This window comes from Pipistrellus kuhlii, unplaced genomic scaffold (assembly GCF_014108245.1).
Source record: "Pipistrellus kuhlii isolate mPipKuh1 unplaced genomic scaffold, mPipKuh1.p scaffold_m20_p_5, whole genome shotgun sequence".
NCBI classification, from domain to species: domain Eukaryota; kingdom Metazoa; phylum Chordata; class Mammalia; order Chiroptera; family Vespertilionidae; genus Pipistrellus; species Pipistrellus kuhlii.
The window spans coordinates 22,655,947-22,675,355 of record NW_023425551.1 but is presented as its reverse complement, the minus strand read 5'-3'; the positions used below and the strand labels follow the sequence as shown (position 1 = coordinate 22,675,355).

At 39.7% G+C, this 19,409-nt stretch overlaps 1 protein-coding gene across 8 annotated transcripts in view; it reads right to left on the bottom strand.

The window, feature by feature from the left end:
• The window catches only part of ADGRG6 (adhesion G protein-coupled receptor G6), a 139,267-nt gene extending 128,273 nt beyond the window's left edge, over window positions 1–10,994 (bottom strand). For 4 of the 8 annotated variants that reach the window (XM_045572756.1, XM_045572757.1, XM_045572759.1 and 1 more), the window contains exons 1-2: window positions 10,328–10,600; window positions 2,268–2,368 (exon numbers count right to left, since the gene is read on the bottom strand). In XM_045572756.1, coding sequence (XP_045428712.1) covers window positions 2,268–2,368; window positions 10,328–10,395 — 169 coding nt within the window. In that variant the 5' untranslated portion in view covers window positions 10,396–10,600. Of the gene's footprint in view, window positions 1–2,267; window positions 2,369–10,327; window positions 10,601–10,865 lie in introns of those variants that run through there. The other 4 variants (XM_045572758.1, XM_045572761.1, XM_036414275.2 and 1 more) reach the window with 3 other exon arrangements.
• Between the last annotated feature and the right edge of the window lie 8,415 nt (window positions 10,995–19,409).

The following is a 19,409-nucleotide window of genomic DNA, read 5'->3' as shown; positions in this document are numbered from 1 at the left end:
CCAAAATTTACACAGAACTCATACAACTTAACAAAAGGAAGATAAACAATCCAATCAAAGAATGGGCAAAGGACTGAAATAGATACTTTTCAAAAGAGGAAATACCGAAGGCCAAGAGACATATGAAAAAATGCTCAAAGTCACTAGTCATCTGAGAGATGCAAATCAAAACAACAACGAGATACCATCTCACACCTGTCAGAATGGCTACCATCAACAAATTAACAAAAGACAGACAAGTGCTGGCAAGAATGCGGAGGAACCCTTGTGCACTGCTGGTGGGAATGCAGACTGGTGTAGCCACTGTGGAGAACAGTATGGAGTTTCCTCAAAAAATTAAAAACGGAACTGCCATTTGACCCAGTAATACCACTTCTATGAATATATCCCAAGAAACCAGAAACACCAATCAGAAAGTATATATGCACCTCTATGTTCATAGCAGCACAATTTATAATAGCTAAGATTTGGAAACAGCCTTAAAGCCCATCAGCAGATGAGTCGATTAGAAAATGGTGGTACATCTACACAATGGAATACTATGCTGTAAAAAAGAAGGAATTCTTACCATTTACAACAGCATGGATAGTCCTGGATAGACCTTATTATGCTAAGCAAAATAAGCCAGTCAGAAAAAGATAAATATAACATAACCTCATTCATTTGTGGAATATAAAGAACATCATAATCTAATGAACAAAAATAGATACAGAGACAAAGAAGTATCGAACAGACTGTCAAACTTCAGCGGGAAAGCAGGGGAAGGTTGGGTGGGTAAGAGATCAACCAAAGGACTTGTATGCATGCATATAAGCATAACCAATGGACACAGAAACTGGGGGGAGGATGTGAGGGCATGTGCCAGGGGATGAGGAGGCTAGGGGGAGGTCAACGTGGAGAAAATGACTACAATGTGGAGATATATGTACTACTATTTATAATACTTTAAACAATAAAAAAAACTAAACAGACTATAACTAATTTTAATCTCATAATTTTATATCATGGAATTGGTTCTTGGAACATCACTTTTGAAAGTTAACAATTTGTTCAACACTGTGTACATCAGAAAAGACCAATATACATGTAATTTTCAGATTCCTTTACAAGTTCATTTCCTCATTCTGGCAAAAAACATAATAGAAAGAACGACTTTGTAATGAAATTGAAACAAAAAAAGCAAAAAAACCCCAAAACACTCAAAGATAAGTTTTGTTTTGAAACTATTAAAAAAGTGCCAGGTATTTTCCAAGCAAGCAGCTGAGACTCTTAAAATAACTGATGACTATAAAACAGTACTTATATATTCACTGCAGGTTAAATTTCTTGATCTATAAGTAAGCAATTTTAACAGATAACCTATTTATGTGATTTATTAGATGTATTATTTATAATAATATGCAGATATATTATAATTATAGAATGTATAAAATCTTGATTAAATCCAAGCAATTAGTATATAAATTTCATGAATAATGATTTTATTCAAAAGAAAAATATAAACTTAATAAAGCAGCAAAAGATGAATAAAATAAAATGAATTAAGAGAAGTGTAGTTTGCTCAGTAACAAAATCAGATAATAAAAAAGCAGTTTACTTTCAAAAACATCATTCACATTGACTGGCTCATTTATATAATTAGATGTTTATGGAAAATTTAGCTTTCAACAACAGCTAAAATAATCTTATTTCAGAAAAAAAAAGGTAATTGGAAAAATTAGATATTTTAATTCCAAAAATACTGCAAATAACTTTTTAATATCATTTTAACTCAACTAAATAAACTTCATGGTCTAATAGCTTAATTTCAAACCTCTGTCTCACCCTTGGCAATAAAATCAGGACAAATAAAAATAGCAAAGTCTATACTTTCTATAAATAAGTACCTAAAAACTTGAGAAAAGAGAAAAACTAAGTACTGTATATTTATTCAATAGTAGAACAGCTAGTACATTTTTAATGTCAGATATGTAGCTATCTCATCACTCAACACAAGCTAGATAAATAAATAGAGCTATTATAAAATAAATGCAATGATAATTTAAAAAATATACTCATTAGAAAATAAAACTATGATCAAAGTAATACTATCCACACAAAATTCAGAGAGGAATGAGAGAGAATAGGCAAAAAAAGCCTTAAGGATAGAGATGGGGGGGGGGGGGTTGTATTACAACAAATAAAGTTGAGGCTACTTACACAGAGAGTACTCTGAAACTGAAGACAATTATTAAATTGGGGGCTTCAGGAAAAAAAAACAATCTTACCTGAGTGAGGAACACAGACAATAGATATAGCAAATAAGAACAAAAGGGAACTTGGCTTCCACTTCCAATGACAGCTCCACATTCGACCTGAGCGAAACATCCTACAATGGAAGAATGCAACAATCAGGGCCCTCAGCATTCAATAAAACATTAGGACAATCACAGTAAAAGTATAGGTTTCCAGCATGAACCACCAAAAAGAAACCTTTTTCAGTCATGCTTCTAAATAACAGTGATGAACTAATCACCTCCTTTATGCTAATTAGGCAAAAGGAAAAAAAAAACAAAACATTTATTTCACTTGATACCTGGTAGCACCTTCTTTTTTCACAGAATATATAATAGGTGATCTCTGCATGAACATGGGGAAATAGTCACATAATTAAAAAATAACATTAAAAATAAAGCAATTTCAACTCTGGGGAGGAGGGTATGTACAGGAGGAGGTGAATGTTAAAATATGTACACAGATAATAATTTAATATTAAAAAAATAAATAAATAGTCAAAGCCCGTTTGGCTCAGTGGTAGAGCGTTGGTCTGCGGACTGAGAGGTCCCAGGTTTGATTCTGGTCAAGGACATGTACATTGGTTGAGGGCACATCCTCGGTAGGGGGTGAGCAAGAGGCAGCCGGTCGATGTTTCTCTCTCGTCGATGTTTCTAGCTCTGTATCTCTCTCCCTTCCTCTCTGTAAAAAATCAATAAATTATATTTAAAAAAATAAAATAAAATAAATTAAAATTTAAAAATAAATAAATAAATAAATAAATAAATAAAGCCATTTCAGCCCTGACTGGTTTGGCTCAGTGGATAAAGCGTCTGCCTACGGACTCAAGGGTCCCAGGTTCGATTCTGGTCAAAGGCATGTACCTTGGTTGCAGGAACATCTCCAGTGGGGAGTGTACAGGAGGCAGCTGATCGATATTTCTCTCTCATCGATGTTTCTAACTTTCTATCTCTCTCCCTTCCTCTCTGTAAAAAAAACCAATAAAATATATTAAAAATAAATAAATAAAGCAATTTCAGCTTGAGAGTTTAGCATCATATGACCATCCAGGTGGCAAGAGGACAATTAATATCAACGTCCCCTATAATCTTCCAGAAATTCGAACTTTAAGAAAATATTTTCATTGTATAACATCTGCTCCCTCACAAATGGGAACAATTAAAATTAAATTAAATTGCCCCTTAAAAAAAAGCAAGGAATCATTACTGTCCAAAATGAGTAATGTCTTCATCTAGTTATCAATGTATTACAAAAACTAGTAAATGACATTACATTGAGGGGCGGTGCTTTGAAAACTCTCAAATAATTCTCCGTCTAATGGTCTTGTCTTTAAACTCAAAATCATGCTTAATAATGACTTAGACAATGACAACCATATTATCTTTGCTCAAAATAGTGGTTTGATATTTTTCATTGATTCAACCCCATCGAAAGAGGCAAATCAGTGAAGGGGCAGCAAGTATAAAAGTCAGTCACCAAAGGAGACCCTAAATGGACTAGTGACAAGACAGTCACAAAGCAAGAGGATACATAAGTAGTAATAAGAAATCTCCAGATCTTAACTCCCCAAAAAGAGTTAGTTACTTTGGTTGTAAGTGATATTTGAGGGTCATTTTACTTCTAAAAAGAGTGGCAACTAATAAGACACCTAGGGACACAGTACAGTTGAGCCTTGGACAGCCCAGGAGGGTAGGGGTGCTGCTGACTGTGTAGTCAAAAATGCATGCGTAACTTATGACTCCCAAAAATCTTAACCACAGTCGTCTCTTAGGAACCTTAGGAGATTCGTTCTAGTACCTTGGAATGATACCAAAATCCACAGATGCTCAAGTTCCTTATATAACCTGGTGTGGAACAATGCTTCCAGTAGACCTTATGCACCCTCAGATTCCCAACCTCAGATGAAAAATACTGTTTTCTATATAAGTTGGTTGAATCCTCAGATGGAACACCAGAGATACGAAGGACTGATTGTATATATTTATTTTAAAATCGGCATAGAAGTGGACCCAAGCAGTTCCAACCCATATTGCTCAAAGGTCAACTGTGATACTTTCTTTACCTGAAGGTGGTTCATCTGTAGAAAATATATATAATACTAAACAGGATACCAGAAAAGTGGAAAGAGAAATAAATACTCAAGCAAAAAGAGACATCAAATGATTCTTGCACTTGTCTCAAGCATGCATTTTAAATCTGTATTTTTCAGTTAGAGACCATCAAAAAGAACATACCCTAGACTCAGGTGGACCTTGGTTTGCTACTAATAAACTATATAGCTTTTGGGAAATTTACCTGACCACTTGTATCTCCTCTTTTTCATCTGCAAGTTAGGAACAGCAATGGAATTTAATCCATAGAGTTGTTGGATGATTAAGTCAGATCATGTCTTTTAAGGACAGTGACTGACGCTCAGTAAGCAGTCAATAAGTATTAGCTATTATTTTATTACCATCAGCCCAGGCATACTAATATAAATGTGGTTATTCTGTCAATGGTAAAATCAAAAGAAAATACTTAAAGTAAGAATGGATAACGGGATTAATACTATAAGCGAACACCAAAGAACTGATTTCATGGTTCATATGATAAAAAAAATAAAATACATGATTCATTGGGCCTTGAATACAAACATTTCAAGTAGTGTCTCATATTCATGCCATGATTTTATATTCACCAAACTAGAATTACCAGCATCATACAGCTCCTAATGGAAATTCTAAATGAAGGAAAAGTTTAAGGTCTAAAGATTTTTTTTTTTGTATGAACGGTATGTTTTCAAACACATCCATCCAAAATGTTTGAAATTAAGAGCAGTGCTACTGCTTATGAGAAGCAATCTAGTAGAGAAAGTCATCATCATCATAATGGATGTGAACTGTAGGCTATCACAGAGTTACACTTTGGAGCTTCTATTTACTGTGTGGTTTGCGAGGCAAAACTCTAAGCCTATTTTCTCTTCCAATTATCCACCAAAAAGAGCTAGTGTTGGCACGACTTGGCACTTAGTAAGGACTTTAAAAAGGGTAAATGATAAACTTCTGTCACGTGGAAAACTCACTCACTTGGATGAATGTGTCCATTTCCCATTGATACTGGATGAATGAGGTATTTCCCATTCATGCTGAAGATGAATGAATGTGCTTCTAAGACAAAAGGACAATTCTATATCCAAAGAAGTTCAGATCTGAGAGGACCAAAGGTGAACTATAACCTCCTCATTTCACAGAGGAGGAATCTGAAGCCCAGAGCAGACCACTCCAGCTTGGCTTGTCAGATATTAATAGAAGGGAGAATGCCCAAGTGAATACCCGGGAGAACACCCGGCTTCTTAACCTCTGTCGCATGTGACAATTCCCTATCGATATGTGACGTATGACCCCTTTTCAGTTCAAATGCTCTCTGAACAGGACTCAGTGAATTACATTCATTAACTTGGCAACACTCAATCCTGTTTATTTCGCGTGCTCACACAACTTTCTTCAACTATAAAAGGTTGTGACATTTATGGGTTCCGTGTCCAAACCTGAAGTTGTTTTACAAAAGCTGCCTGCAGCCCTGTCAGACAACCCAGGGCTTGATGCATTCCAGTTCTGAAGCCTCCACCACGCTGCACAGAAAACGAATGCAGGACAGGGCAAGTACTGGTAACCAAACATAAACCATATGACACGCCAACTTTCGTCCACTTCACTGTTTACTGAAGAACAGAAACAAATAAATTAAGAATAGAACAGAGGAAGGAAAGCACTGTGTCTTCTCAGGGGATCATTTAGCAAAGACACATCCCTGAGGTTTAAATAATTTTCTCACAAGAATGGAAAATCCCAAACAGGGTTACTAGGGTTCTAAGTAAAAACTACAAAAAATAAAATAAAATAAAAAAATAGTACAATCTGAGTCACTTGATTTGTGACCTCCAAGTTCTATTGAGGAATGCAAGGATATTTTTCAGTAGAAGAGAGTCACAGACTTTATAATCTGAAAAGAATCTAAAAATCACACAATAAAACCTATCATTTCACAGGTGAAAGAACTATATAATGATAGACCACTTGCCCAAGAAAAAAATCGGTGGTTACAGAACCAAAACACTTCCCCTGCCCCCATGTCACCTGACTTCCAACTCACCTGTCATTTTGAAAAGCAAATTACCTCCATTGCAAAATCGATTATCCTTTTCTACCAGTAAAGGTTACTAAATACAATATGCTTGAGTCCTATCTCAGGAAGCTTGAAAACTTAATTCTTTCATACTAATTGTTTTAAAGGTGGATATTACCCTTGGTGGACATGATTTAATCCAAATTCATCACTGAAATCATCTAAAAAACCAACCATCTTTCATCTATTTGCTCCTACTGGCTCCTTTAAACATCACAGTTTAAAGAGAAATTAGTGAATAAATATTTAAATTAGTGGAGAAATTGATATGCTACTAGGTCTATTAATATCAGCAATAATTAGAATTAACGTCATTCTCCATGTCCCAAATGAATCTCCATGACAAACCCTTTCATAAAGGAATATGAGGAGTAGCATAGAGCATGCCTTAACTTTTCCAGAGTGAAAAAAATGGAAATTTGGTTTATTCAAGTCTGCTTCTAATTGTATTTCTTCTTCTGGTTAAAGATCATGTTCCTGAATCTAAGCAATGAATGAAAAGGGAGGTGCTATTCTATTACTTAATATTTTTATTCGTTGGGATTATCATGTTTAAAAAAGGGGGGAGGGTTTATCCTTCAAATCTGTACAAATCTTGGCTCTTACTTGAGCTATAACATGCATAACTGGCTTGTATCATAGGTGAAATTAAAAGGCACCTTTGAGAAATACACACACACACATACATGAGTACATGCAGTTGTGATATTAAGCTGGAGCAAAATGTAACCATTGGGAGAAACTGGGTAAAGGATCTATCGATATTATTTCTTACAGCTGCATGTGAACCTACAAATATAAAATTTTCAATTCAAAAGTAACCCTAGCCGAAACCGGTTTGGCTCAATGGATAGAGCGTTGGCTTGGGGACTGAAGGGTCCCAGGTTCGATACCGGTCATAGGGCATGTACCTTGGTGTACCTTGGTTGTGGGCATATCCCCAGTAGGGGGTGTGCAAGAGGCAGCTGATGGATGACTCCCTCTTATCGATGTTTCTAACTCTATCTCTCTCCCTCCTCTCTGTACAAAATCAATAAAATATATTTTAAAAAAAAAAAAGAAAGAAAGAAAAAGAAGTAACTCTAAATCCCTGATATATGTAACTTACTCTCAGATGTTTTGGAAAGAAAATTGTGTGTGTGTGTGTGTGTGTGTGTGTGTGTGTGTGTGTGTAGAGGGTGGAGGGAAGAAGAGAGAAAGGAAAGTGATAAAATAAATGATGTGAATATTTATAAGAGATTCCGTGTAAAAAGCATACAGGTGTTCTCTGTACTATTCTTGCAACTTTTCTGTAGGCTTAAAATTATTTCTGAATACAGTTAAATACACACCTGTGCATTTACGCTGAAGTGTATCAATGTTTATCTTATGACACATTCATCGCTATTGAGTAAATCATTGCCAGTTTGATAGAATAAGTGTCTCATTTAGTCTACGGCCATACCACCCTGAACGCGCCCGATCTCGTCTGATCTCGGAAGCTAAGCAGGGTCGGGCCTGGTTAGTACTTGGATGGGAGAATAAGTGTCTCATTTGAATTTCCCTTATTTGGATTGGAATGTTGAAGTTATTTGTATAGTGTTCTGTTACGATATAAATGGTTTTCTTACTGATTTGTAATTTATTTTACCAATTCTATACTAAACATGTTAAACCTTTGTCATGCTTGCTACAAATGTTTTAAATACCGTAAAACTTGAAGAAAACGGAATACTTCCATCCTGAGTAATGCCCATAAAGTAAAGTAGGCCAGTACTCAGGTAGCCACACTTAAGTTTTATTGGTATTTTTAGTTACAATCGAAATGCCCTTAAATGCTATCTCCTCAGTATGCATCCAATGTAGATAATGTAATAGTCATACAATTGGATATGAACATGGAAAGATATAGTTTTTGCCCAAGCATGCCACACACATTGAACAAAGCCTTTTTCTATTTAGTCTAAAATCTAAATTGTATTTAGAAACTTTTAATCAGCCCATCATAAATATAAACTCTGGAAGAAATGGGCAGTTAAAAAGATGTTCAGGTTTAAGGAAGCATTTGTAAGTTTATTTTTAATATATAAACTGATTCTCTTTCAAATCATCATTTCCAGAAATCAGAGTGACGTGTCCCGTTAGGCAGTAAAACTACAAGCTTCTAATATTTCCCATAAGCCAAGAGACAATAGCCTCATTCACCATTCACATTGGAAAAGCACAATGTCATGTAATTTATATAAGCCATAAATGGAACAGTAGCTTCATGCAGCTTGAGACCAAGTAATGCAAGTCTTGTTAAACCTACTAAATTCCTTAGGCTATGAGAAACATGCAGTCCCTACAACTCCAAAATATACTCTCAAAAGTCCACAATTTCAGAATTTGTGTAACAACATATAAATACTCTTTCTCCAAAAGTAGTAAGCAGAAAATATAATTAGTTTGTATACTCGAATCTATTAAAATTTTAAAGGGAATAGAGTTTGCTTCTCATTTTAACTTTTTCAAGAAGACAGTAGAATTATTTACATCGGAAAGGGTGGTGTTATTGCCATATGTTCTAACATACTATTATCTAAAAAGAATCAGAGCATCACCATTCCATGTGGATTATAAACAACAAAATGGAAAAAAGAAAAAGAAAAAAAGAAACAGTTATCTGTCAAGAAATAAAAAAAAACTTTCAGCCAAAACAGCTCAATAAAGAACTCAAAATCAACATACTAAATTCTATATTTTACATGATTAAATATTCATGCTTTCACTCTATAATGACATACGATTTTTAAATCATGTGCAAATTCAAATGGACCACATAACTTCATTTCATAATCAGGACATTTGACCATTACCTGTTGATCATTTTCACATCTTTTCATTTCAAAAAATTGGTACTTATATTTTATTTTTATGTATAACATGCTTTTCTCCCCCCGTAAGATGTGCATAACCTAGGAAAGCTGAAAGTAAGCTAGACCAATAGCTGCTGTTAAAATACCTACCATACTTTCAGGAAAAACTGAGGTTTAGAACAAACACATTTATTAAAAATGTGTCACCTTTGTATGAGAACAACTCTTATAGGAGACTGTTGGCTTTATCCCAAAATAAATGCAGTCTATACCTTAACGATTCCACTGGCGTAAATGAAACTTGAAAGCTCACAGGTGAAGAATGACTTCACATGCAATTTTAATAAAAATAAGTAGTACCCTTCTAACTATACTGGCCACTACCAGGAACAGGGCTCCAGACTACTCGGCTTGCGGGCATAGCTCTTGCTCCTATTTTAAAAATGGGTACTAGGGGGACTGGGAGGTGAAGGTGCAAAGAAAGGGAAAGACAGGGCCTGAGCGAGTATGTATTTTTGCAGGTAGTAAAAGAAAGAGGACATTTAAATGGAAATAAACAAGGATCCAGTAGTTGGGGGAGGCAAGGTGACATTTCTAGAAACTCTTGTATCTTAGTCAGTGGGAGGGAGAAAAAAAAGTCTATCAGGGTGTCCGCCCAAGGTTAAATAAAACACCAGGGGTAAAATTACATATTACAAGAAAAAGTAACTTCTGAGTTGGCCACAAAAATAAGCCTGGCTCTTTTGAGAACAACATTCCTTTTTTTTCCTTCCCCTCTCTGGACGGGCAGGCGGTGCGCGGTGGCCCTTCTGCAGGGCTGCTCCGAGGCAGCTCACCACTTAGATGATACTTCCATAGAAACAAAACCCATTATTATAACCTTCTCTTTGTCCCGGACCCTCCCCCACGCTTCTAATTCTATACAAATCCCCCCAACACACACATACAGATCCCATCCCATAAAGGACACATTCCTTAAAGACTTTTTAAATCTACCAATTTCAACCAAGATCCTTTTCTGGCCTCTGTTTTTAAAAAACCATTTGACTAACCCAAAGATCCAAGAATAACTCCTCCAGGCCAGGGTGACAATGTGTAAAGTCAACATTTTTCTCGGCATACCAGTACCTTCCAAGCCCCAGGTGTTGATCCAGGAGAGCGCTTTCTTGGCAGAGCGAGGCCCCTGGACGGACAGACAGACGCACCCAGGAGCCCGGCCTGTTATTCCTTGTTCAGTTTGAATCGAAAACACGCCGCTTTCCCCATTCTTGAAGCCCTGCCCTTTTTTATTATGCTTCACGCCGCTCAAATAGGAGGTTTACCTCTCCCTGGGGAAAAAAAAAAAAAGCCACACACACACACACACACACACACACACACACACACACACACACACAATGTCCCCGCTCTGTCCGGCAACACTGGCTCCTTCCGCAGCGCCTGGGGGCGATCTGAAGACAAACCGGTTTCTGTGGTCCATACAGCGGCCGCCCTCACCCGGGCCCTGCAGGCGGAGGGGGGCGGGGTGGGGAGTGGGGGTGCACAGGTAAAGGGATGACGGCATCTGGGACCACGACGGGTGAGACTTACATGTTGGCATCACTGCGCGGATGTCCCCAGGGGCCGCGCGGTCATCCTCCGGGTGCCCCCGGCTCCGCTGCTCCCGGCTCCCCGGCTCCCCAAAGGAGATCCCCGGACCCGGCTCAGGCTCCCGCTCCTCCGGGAGGGACGGGGGGCGCCCCGCAGCAGCCTCGCCGCCGCGCTCGGGGCGGCGCCAGGTGGGAGGCAGCGGCGCGGAGTCCAAGTCCAAGCGCGGCTCGCGGCGTCCGGGGCGGGCGGAGCGCAGGTTCCTCTCGGCGGAGAAGTTGCAGAAAGTTCGGGCGGGCGAGGCGGCGGGGGCGGCGGCGGGCGCTGCGTGGCCGGGCCGGGTAGGGCGGGCGGGAGGGAGCGCGTGGGCGGGTGGAGGGTCCGGCGGGCCGCCTCGCCCCCGCGGCCGGCGCAGCACGTGGTCCCCGGGCGGCCGGTCCCCCCGCGGGCTCGGGCCCGGCACTCCGCCCGCGCTTCCGGAGCCCGCGCAGGGCCGTCCCGGGGCTCAGGTGCGGCTGCCCCGGGGGCGCGCGGCGTCTGATGGAGCCTCGGGGGGACCCGGGGCGGCCCGGGCCTGGGCGCTGGGAGGCCGGACCGACCCGCAGGGCAGTGCCCCACCCAGGATCCCCAGAAAGCGAGCCGCAGAGAGGCGCTGCCTGGAAGGGCTGTGGGGAGAGCGCTGCAGGGGCCGAGTGCGGGTGGGAGAGTGGCTCCAGGCCCAAAAGCAGGGAGCCGGGAGCCCAGGGACCCTCCTTGCAAGAAATGAGAGGTTCAGAGAGCAGGCGGCAATGTGGGCATCTCCTCCCTGCCCCTGGGTGCTGCGCCCAGCCCACCCAAGTCAGCCCTGGGGACCCCTCCGCCAAGCCCCAGCTTCTCTTACTTTTTTGACCCTTCCTTTTCTGCTCTTCCCTTTTTTTTTTTCTCCCCTACTTTCCCCATGTCTCCTCACCTCTCTATTCTCCTCTCCTCTCTCCTCAGGCCTTTCCTCTCTCTCCCCTCTCTTTCAGAAGTGGAGAGTCCATCTGCCTTCAGAGCACACTCAAGCCGCACTAAACCATCATCCCATCTCTTGGTCTCTGCGGGGATAGGGGGATACAAGGGTTGAGTGCCCCCTCACACCCCTCTCCACCCAAGAATGAAGAAGACCAGCTTTAAGACGTGGCTTAGCAGGCAGCATTTCAGTATCTCTATGCCCACCACCACCGCACACACCCTTAGTTGCACAGAGGTTTCCTACTTTTAGCTTAGAATTTTATCTTCCGTTTAAATGCATCTAAATACCCCTAGGGACTGGTAAAGCTTTAAATCTTTGCCATTGCCCTTGATTTGAATTATTCAAATCCCTTCTAGAAAGAACTAGCGGGAGGGGGGGGGGGGCGGGGGGGGGTTGCTGTCATGTGGAAACACCCTCAAGGGTCTGAGAGTGGGAAAGCCAAACTTGGCAGGACTAGTGACAAACGGCCTGGTCCACACTTTGGCCTGGAACCCTGCTACCTGAGTGCACACACACTGCTGTCTTACTGGAGGTTGGGGGTAAAGCTGAATAAGTCATGCTTTCTTTCAAAATCTGGAAGGGGAAGGAGAAGGAGGAGAAGGGATATTAACAAGGGGCTGGGAAGATGTTTAGATAACATTTTTTCCCCCAGCACCATTGATTTGCAAATGCAAATCTACTCATTGGGGAAAGTCCACTGCCTGGACTTGAGTGCCCCCCTAAAAGGCTCTGCTTGGCAAAGGGATCTGGACCTTCCTGAAGATAAGAGAGAAAAAGGATTCACACTTGAAAAGTCGTTCCCTTCCCCTCGTGTACTGGCAGAGTTAATCCACAAAATGCTAGAGACATACTATGAGCCAGAGATGTATATATGTTCAAAGCTAGAGCAGCCCAGCTTGAACAGCAAACATGCACATGGACACACACAAACAGGCAGAGGCCACACACAAAAGTGCCCAAAATTACGTAACGTTGATAGGCTAGGGATAGAGAACTATAGGGTGGAACAAAAGAGGTAGAGGAGCACTTGAGCACAGCTATGTGCAGAAAGGAAGCTGGAGCACTGCCACCACATCCAAAGGCTTGAAAATCCAGGGTGTGTTCCTCTTGTGACTTTTATCAGTGTTTATTTTGATAAATAAACAGTATGATTAATAGAGACATTGAATTGTAGCACTTAAGGGAAACTGGAGGTCCTCTCATATGACAGATAGGGAAATGGGACTCAGAGATGTGAGGTCTGCACAAACCGCCTACAAACCTGCACTTCACACCAGTGTCTATTACGCCAGATTGCCTCAAGGCAACTTAAGTTCGACGCATAGACTTTTTTTTGTTAAGCAAAAACATTTATTATTTCACAGTCCTTAGGTTTAGGGATCTGAGCTTAGTGCACTAAGACAGCTTAGTGCACTGTCTCTCACAAGACTGCGAAGAAGGTATTAGCTAATGCTGAGGTCTTATCTGAAAGCTTGACTAGGGAATCATCTGCTTCCAAGTTCATTCATATAATTGTTCCACACAGAATTTTAAGGTTAGAAGGAACCAGGACACATAAGGAAAAGCAAAGAAATATAAATACTGTGGTACTCAGGGTTCACCAAAGAAATAGAGCCAACAGGATATGGATATGCATGTAGACAGAAACCTTTAGGAATCAATTCACATGATTGTGGAAGTGCAAATCAAAAATCTGCAGAGGAGGCCAGCAGGTTGGAGACTCAGGGAAGAGTTGAAGTCAAAGTCCAAAGGTCTGCTGGCAGAATTCCTTCTTGCTTGTAGGCAGTCTGTCTTTGCTCTATTTAGGCCTTCAATTGATTGAATGAGGCTCAGCCACATAATGGGAAGCAATCTGCTTCATTCAAAGTCCACCAATTTAAATGTTAATCTCATTCAGAAACATTTTTATGGGGATATCCAAAATAATGTTTGATCAAATATCTGAACACTGGCCCAGACAAGTCAACACAAAAAAATTAGCCATCACCATAACCGAAACAAACATATGTCTATCTAAAATAGGGGTGTCGAACTCAATCAGAGAAGGGGCTAAAATCTAAAATCCAGCCTAAATCGCAGGCCGAATGGTTTACTGAACAGTCATAAACTGTCATTGTGATGGAAACGCAGCGGAGTGCAGTGATGACAGCGCGGTGCAGGCCACATTGCAAGGCATGGTGGGACGGATTTGGCCCGCGGGCCTTGTGTTTGACACATGTGATCTAAAAGATGAATAATATACTTACCTGTGCAATTATATGCTAATGAATTTATATACTGTTATTTCTATACATTTCCATGAATCATTGCTAAAGGGTCATTGCTGTCATTGGTCAGTACATTAGTAATCTCTTTGTATTTTGATACTTTCATTTTTTTCTTTGACTTAGTATGTTAGGGAAGTGGAACATGTAAAGAAAACTACATGGTCCTTTATTTATTATTTTTAAAATATATTTTATTGATTTTTTTACAGAGAGGAAGAGAGAGGGACAGAGAGTTAGAAACATCGATGAGAGAGTCATCTATCAGTTGCCTCTTGCACACCCCCTACTGGGGATGTGCCTGCAACCAAGGTACATGCCCTTGACCGGAATCGAACCCGGACCTTTCAGTCCGCAGACCAACGCTCTATCCACTGAGCCAAACTGGTCTCCGCAAGAAAACTACATGGTCCTTTAATGCAACATCCTGTGTTCAAAAATTAACCAGTACTGTGAACGCTGGCATTTTACTATGTCAACTATGTAATCTGATTTATAAAAATACTTACAAGGTTCAACTCCTAGGCCATCAGGCAGATTCAGTGAGCTGATGGTACAAAGCACCCAGCATGTTTCCTGGAACTTGGCAATATTGTTGGCCTTCTCCTGCCCCGCATATCATTCTAAAACTGAAAGAGCCAGGACCACATTCCTCTGCGTACAGGAATCCCTGACAACATTCCGGACAAAGTGAATATTGAACATCATCTGTTTGAATCCTTAACATTGATGAACACTCAACTATGAGGAACTTCCTTTCTGTTGATTGAATCAGACATTCATGTCCTCAACTTCCACTCAGAACAAGGACATTCTATCTTCCACAAAAAGCCTTTCAAATATCTGAAGACAGCAATCATCTCTCTTCTCAGCTTTTCCTTTTTCAGTGTTTGCAGCCCTAGTTATTTTAACTCTTCAGTGCCTGGCTCCTCCCCACACATGTGATTCACCCTTTCCTATGCACACATGACCGTTTCCAGCCCTTTTGACAAAATCCGCAGAGTGGATCCCACACCTCGGTAACAATGGGTTCCTTGCCTTTCCCTAAACTGGATATTACTCTTGTGTAAATAAAAGTTAATATTGACCTTTCAAATAGCCACATAAAATATTTACAGTAGGAATAGAAGTAGCTTTTGTTACTTACATTGATCTTCCACTATGTGCCAAAGAGTGTATAAATTTCATTCTACAAGTCAAGTTGTTCAAGACATACATCTTAATTTGTAAATAATTCAACCCAATCTCTGTTCCAACCTCTCATTCTGTCTTAACCAATTCCTATGCTCTCACCAGGCTTGTTGCCTTCAGCAGGCGGGTGGAAGAAGTGTGGTTTTTGCCCTAAACATCTAAGCAGCTCCCAAGCCATCTGGTCTCTTGTCATAGGTCCACACAGGAGTTATCAATCTTGTTGTAAGTCTCCTCCTGGTTCATGGCTCTCTTTTGACTTCCAAATGGCCCAACATTGTCCATCAGCCTAGTGCTAAGCAACCCTTCTCTTCCTGGGACCTTGACTCCTCTCAGGGTTTCTGTTTGAGAGGTAGGATGCAGAACACCATTCAGCTCTTGCTCTCTATGTGTCCCAGCCCACCCTCTGCCTTCCTCCCCATCTATCTTGATAAAGGAGATACAGTTTCTTTTTCTCTGCTGTGTCTCAACGTTTTCTCCATACCCCAACTCGCCTTAGTTCTTTTAGTGCTAAGGTTATAAAACCAAATCCAAACATCCTGAAGCCTTTTGTTTTTTTCCTCTGTCTCATTATTTCCAGAAGCTATGAGTATACACCAGCTTAGAAGCTTGAATAGGGAGGAGAAGGGGAATGAAATAGAGGAGAAAAGGAATATCTAAAGAACAAAATAAACTGATGAACAAAATAGATCCAGAGATATAGAAGCATGGAACAGACTAACAAATCTCAGAGGGAAGGTGGGAGTGGGGTGGGGAGATTAACCAAAGAAATTGTATGCGTATACTCATAATCCATGGATACAGACAATAATGTGGTAAAGGCCAGATGGGGAAGGATTGAGGGAAATGAGGAGTCAATGTGGGAAAAGGGGGACATCTGTAATATTTTCAACAATAAAGACAAACTTTTAAAAAAAAATTAGTATCACAAAACTATCATGCAAATTCAATTTGCTTGCTATTGGTTAATATTCACATTTAAAGAGAGGAAATTGCACTTAAAAATGGTTAAGCAACTTACTCAACGTCAAGCAACAAGTAAGAGGAAGCTGAGCTCACACCAACGTCTGATATTGTGCTCTGCCCACAGGTGTTCTCACTGTTGGCCCCAAGTCTTTTCACATGAGCTGTCACCAAGTCACACAGCCATCCTGCCCATCCTGAATTCATGGTCAGGGAACCGATGTTATTCTGGTGCATTCAGTACAGTACATAACTTTGTAGAATTTGAAAATTAATACCTTCGTTAATCTTGTTGGCAATGTTTTTCAAGAATTTGTCATATGCATATTTAAAAATTCTGTTTCCTATATTTGGACTATATATATGATAATATATTGACCCAAACAAAATCCCTGTGGAATTTCACGTGGGGCTGCTTCCGAGCTGATCTGATGATCACTATTAGAAGCACACCTGTTGAATCAGTTGTTAGTTTTTGTTGCCTGACTTTTATTAAGTACACTTTCTCCAAGTGGAGCCCCCAAATGATCACAGAAGAAAATATATCAAGAAATTCACCTAGCTTTTATATTCTCCTGATCTGCTAATCCAGACATCCTAGATACCAATCCTGAGTTTGATGATAGAGCTTCTTGGTGACCTCTTACTGGTTCTTAGTCATATCTCATTCTTTTCTTTTTTTGTTTTTAGTTTAGCTTTATTGTTGAAAGTATTACAGGTGTCCCTCTTTTTTCCCCATTGACCCCCCCTCTACTCTACCTCCTGCCCCAGGCCCTTACTGCATTATTGTCTGTGTCCATCCGGGTATGCATATAATGTCTTTTGTTAATCTCTTCCAGTGTCCCCTTCCCTCTTTCTTCTGAGATTGATCAGTCTGTCTCTGGATTTATTTTGTTCATCAGTTTATTTTGTTCATTAGAATCTACATATTAGTGAGATTATGTGATGCTTGTCTTTTTTTGACTGGCTTATTTCACTTAGCATAATATTCTTTAGGTCCTTCCATGCTGTCTCAAAGGGTAAGAAATTCTTCTTTTTACAGCTGTATAATATTCCATTGTGTAAATATACCACTTTTCGATGAGTGGATAAAAACAGCACTTGGACTGCTTTCAGATCTTAGCTCAAAAGCTATCTTTTGCATAAATCATTCATTACATTATCTAGAAGAAACATTAGATCATTAGATTTTGCTTCCCACAAATCCTCTTTTTGTTTAAAAAATCAAAACAAATTATTATTGTTTTAAAGCTGACATAACATACATGTGAGCCTGATTCTATAATTTGGTGATAAACGTAGACTGTTATGAATTTCATGTACTGAAAGATCTTTAGTCTTCCACAAATAATAAAAATGTTAATATTTTTATTGATAATGAATGAATAGGGAAATTAATATATATAAGTGTTTTAGTGCTTTAAATATATAACAATTTTTAAGATAGTTATATGTACTATATTTTTAAATTTTCATAATAACCCTATAAATATAAGAGACTTGACCCTCAAGAAGTTGGGAATAGAGGATTTTTTTCTTATTGCAATGTATTCCTGACCAACCAATGAAGATCCAGATATAATTGCCTGAAACATTGATGTAAAGGTTCCAGTGTACAGTCTGGTCAGAAGAAATGCAAGGAAAAAAAGACATGTACCTAGGAAATACCAGCATACAGGTTTTTCTGGTGTTGCATTATGCTGGTTTCAATAGGACTCCAAAACTGGCTTTTGCTAGCTGGGTGGATGTCAATTAATGTTTATGAGAATATATATAAATATATATGTGTGTGTGTGTGTGTGTGTGTGTGTATGTGTGTTGCTTTTGTAAATCTCTGAGTTTCAAAAACTGAAAAACACTCCTGAATTATGTAAGAAAATAAAATATAGACAAAAATGCAATAATGGGAGCTACATTCATCTAAGTAATTATTAATTTCCCCATTCATTCATTAAAACTATTTATCACTTATTGTTCTAAGCACTATAACAATGGGCAACAATAAATAAAGTCCCTACTTGCATCAAGCTTGAATTCCTCTTGGAGTGGAAGGAGAGGTAGGTAGTAAAATAATAAAAATTGGATATGACCCTAGCAGGTTTGGCTTAGTAGATAGCCTGTGGAATGAAGGGTCCCAGATTCAATTCTAGTCAGGGGCACATGCCCCCAGTGTGGGGCATGAAAGAGGCAGCCGATCAATGATTATCTCTCATCATTGATGTTTCTATCTCTCTCTCCCTCTCCCTCCCCCTCTGAAATCAACAAAAAATTTAAAAATTAGATATGTAGACTACAGTTGGGGATAAGCTCTATGGAAAGTAAAGCAAGATGAGATTAAAGAAGATAGGGATGACCCCCGCTGTGTTATAGAGTGATCAGAGAAAGCCTCTCTGACAAGATGTCACCTGAAGAGACTTGAATTAAGTGGAGAATAGACCCAGGCAGTTATGTGGAGGGTGTTCCAAACAAGAAGGAAAAGCAAGCACACATGCCCTGGGGCAGAGTGAGCTGGGCCTACTTACCAGAGCTAGTGGAACAGAAAGGCTGGACTTAAGAATGAAGTCTGAGAAATAGCAAAAGACCAACTTTTTTGCCTTATGGATTTTACTGTAAGGTAAGTAGTTATTGGAGTAATTTTGAATAGACAAGAGCATGGTCTGATATATTTCAGAATAAACTAAGGATTTAAAAAGTGGGAGCACAGTCCAGCTGGCATGGCTCAGTGGTTGAGCGTCTACCTATGAACTGGAAAGTCACAGTTTGATTCCTGGTCAGGGCATCCTGGTTTGTGGGCTTGATTTCCAGTGTGGGATGTACAGGAGGCTGCCAACCAATGAGTCTCTCTATTCATTGATGTGTCTGTCTCTTTTGCCCTCTCTCTTCCTCTCTGAAATCAAGAAAAACATTTTTTAAAAATAAAATAAAAAGCGGAACATAAAGATTATTTATCAGGTTGCACAAAGCCAGTGATAATAATGGTTTGAATGAGGGTGATAGAAATGGAAGTGGTGAGAGTTATTGGACTTAGGATATTTTCAAGGTGATTTTCCAATAACTGGATATGGGATATGAGAAAAAGCAGACACAGGAACTACTCTGGGATTTTCATCTATGGAACGGGGTAAATGGAGTTACTAA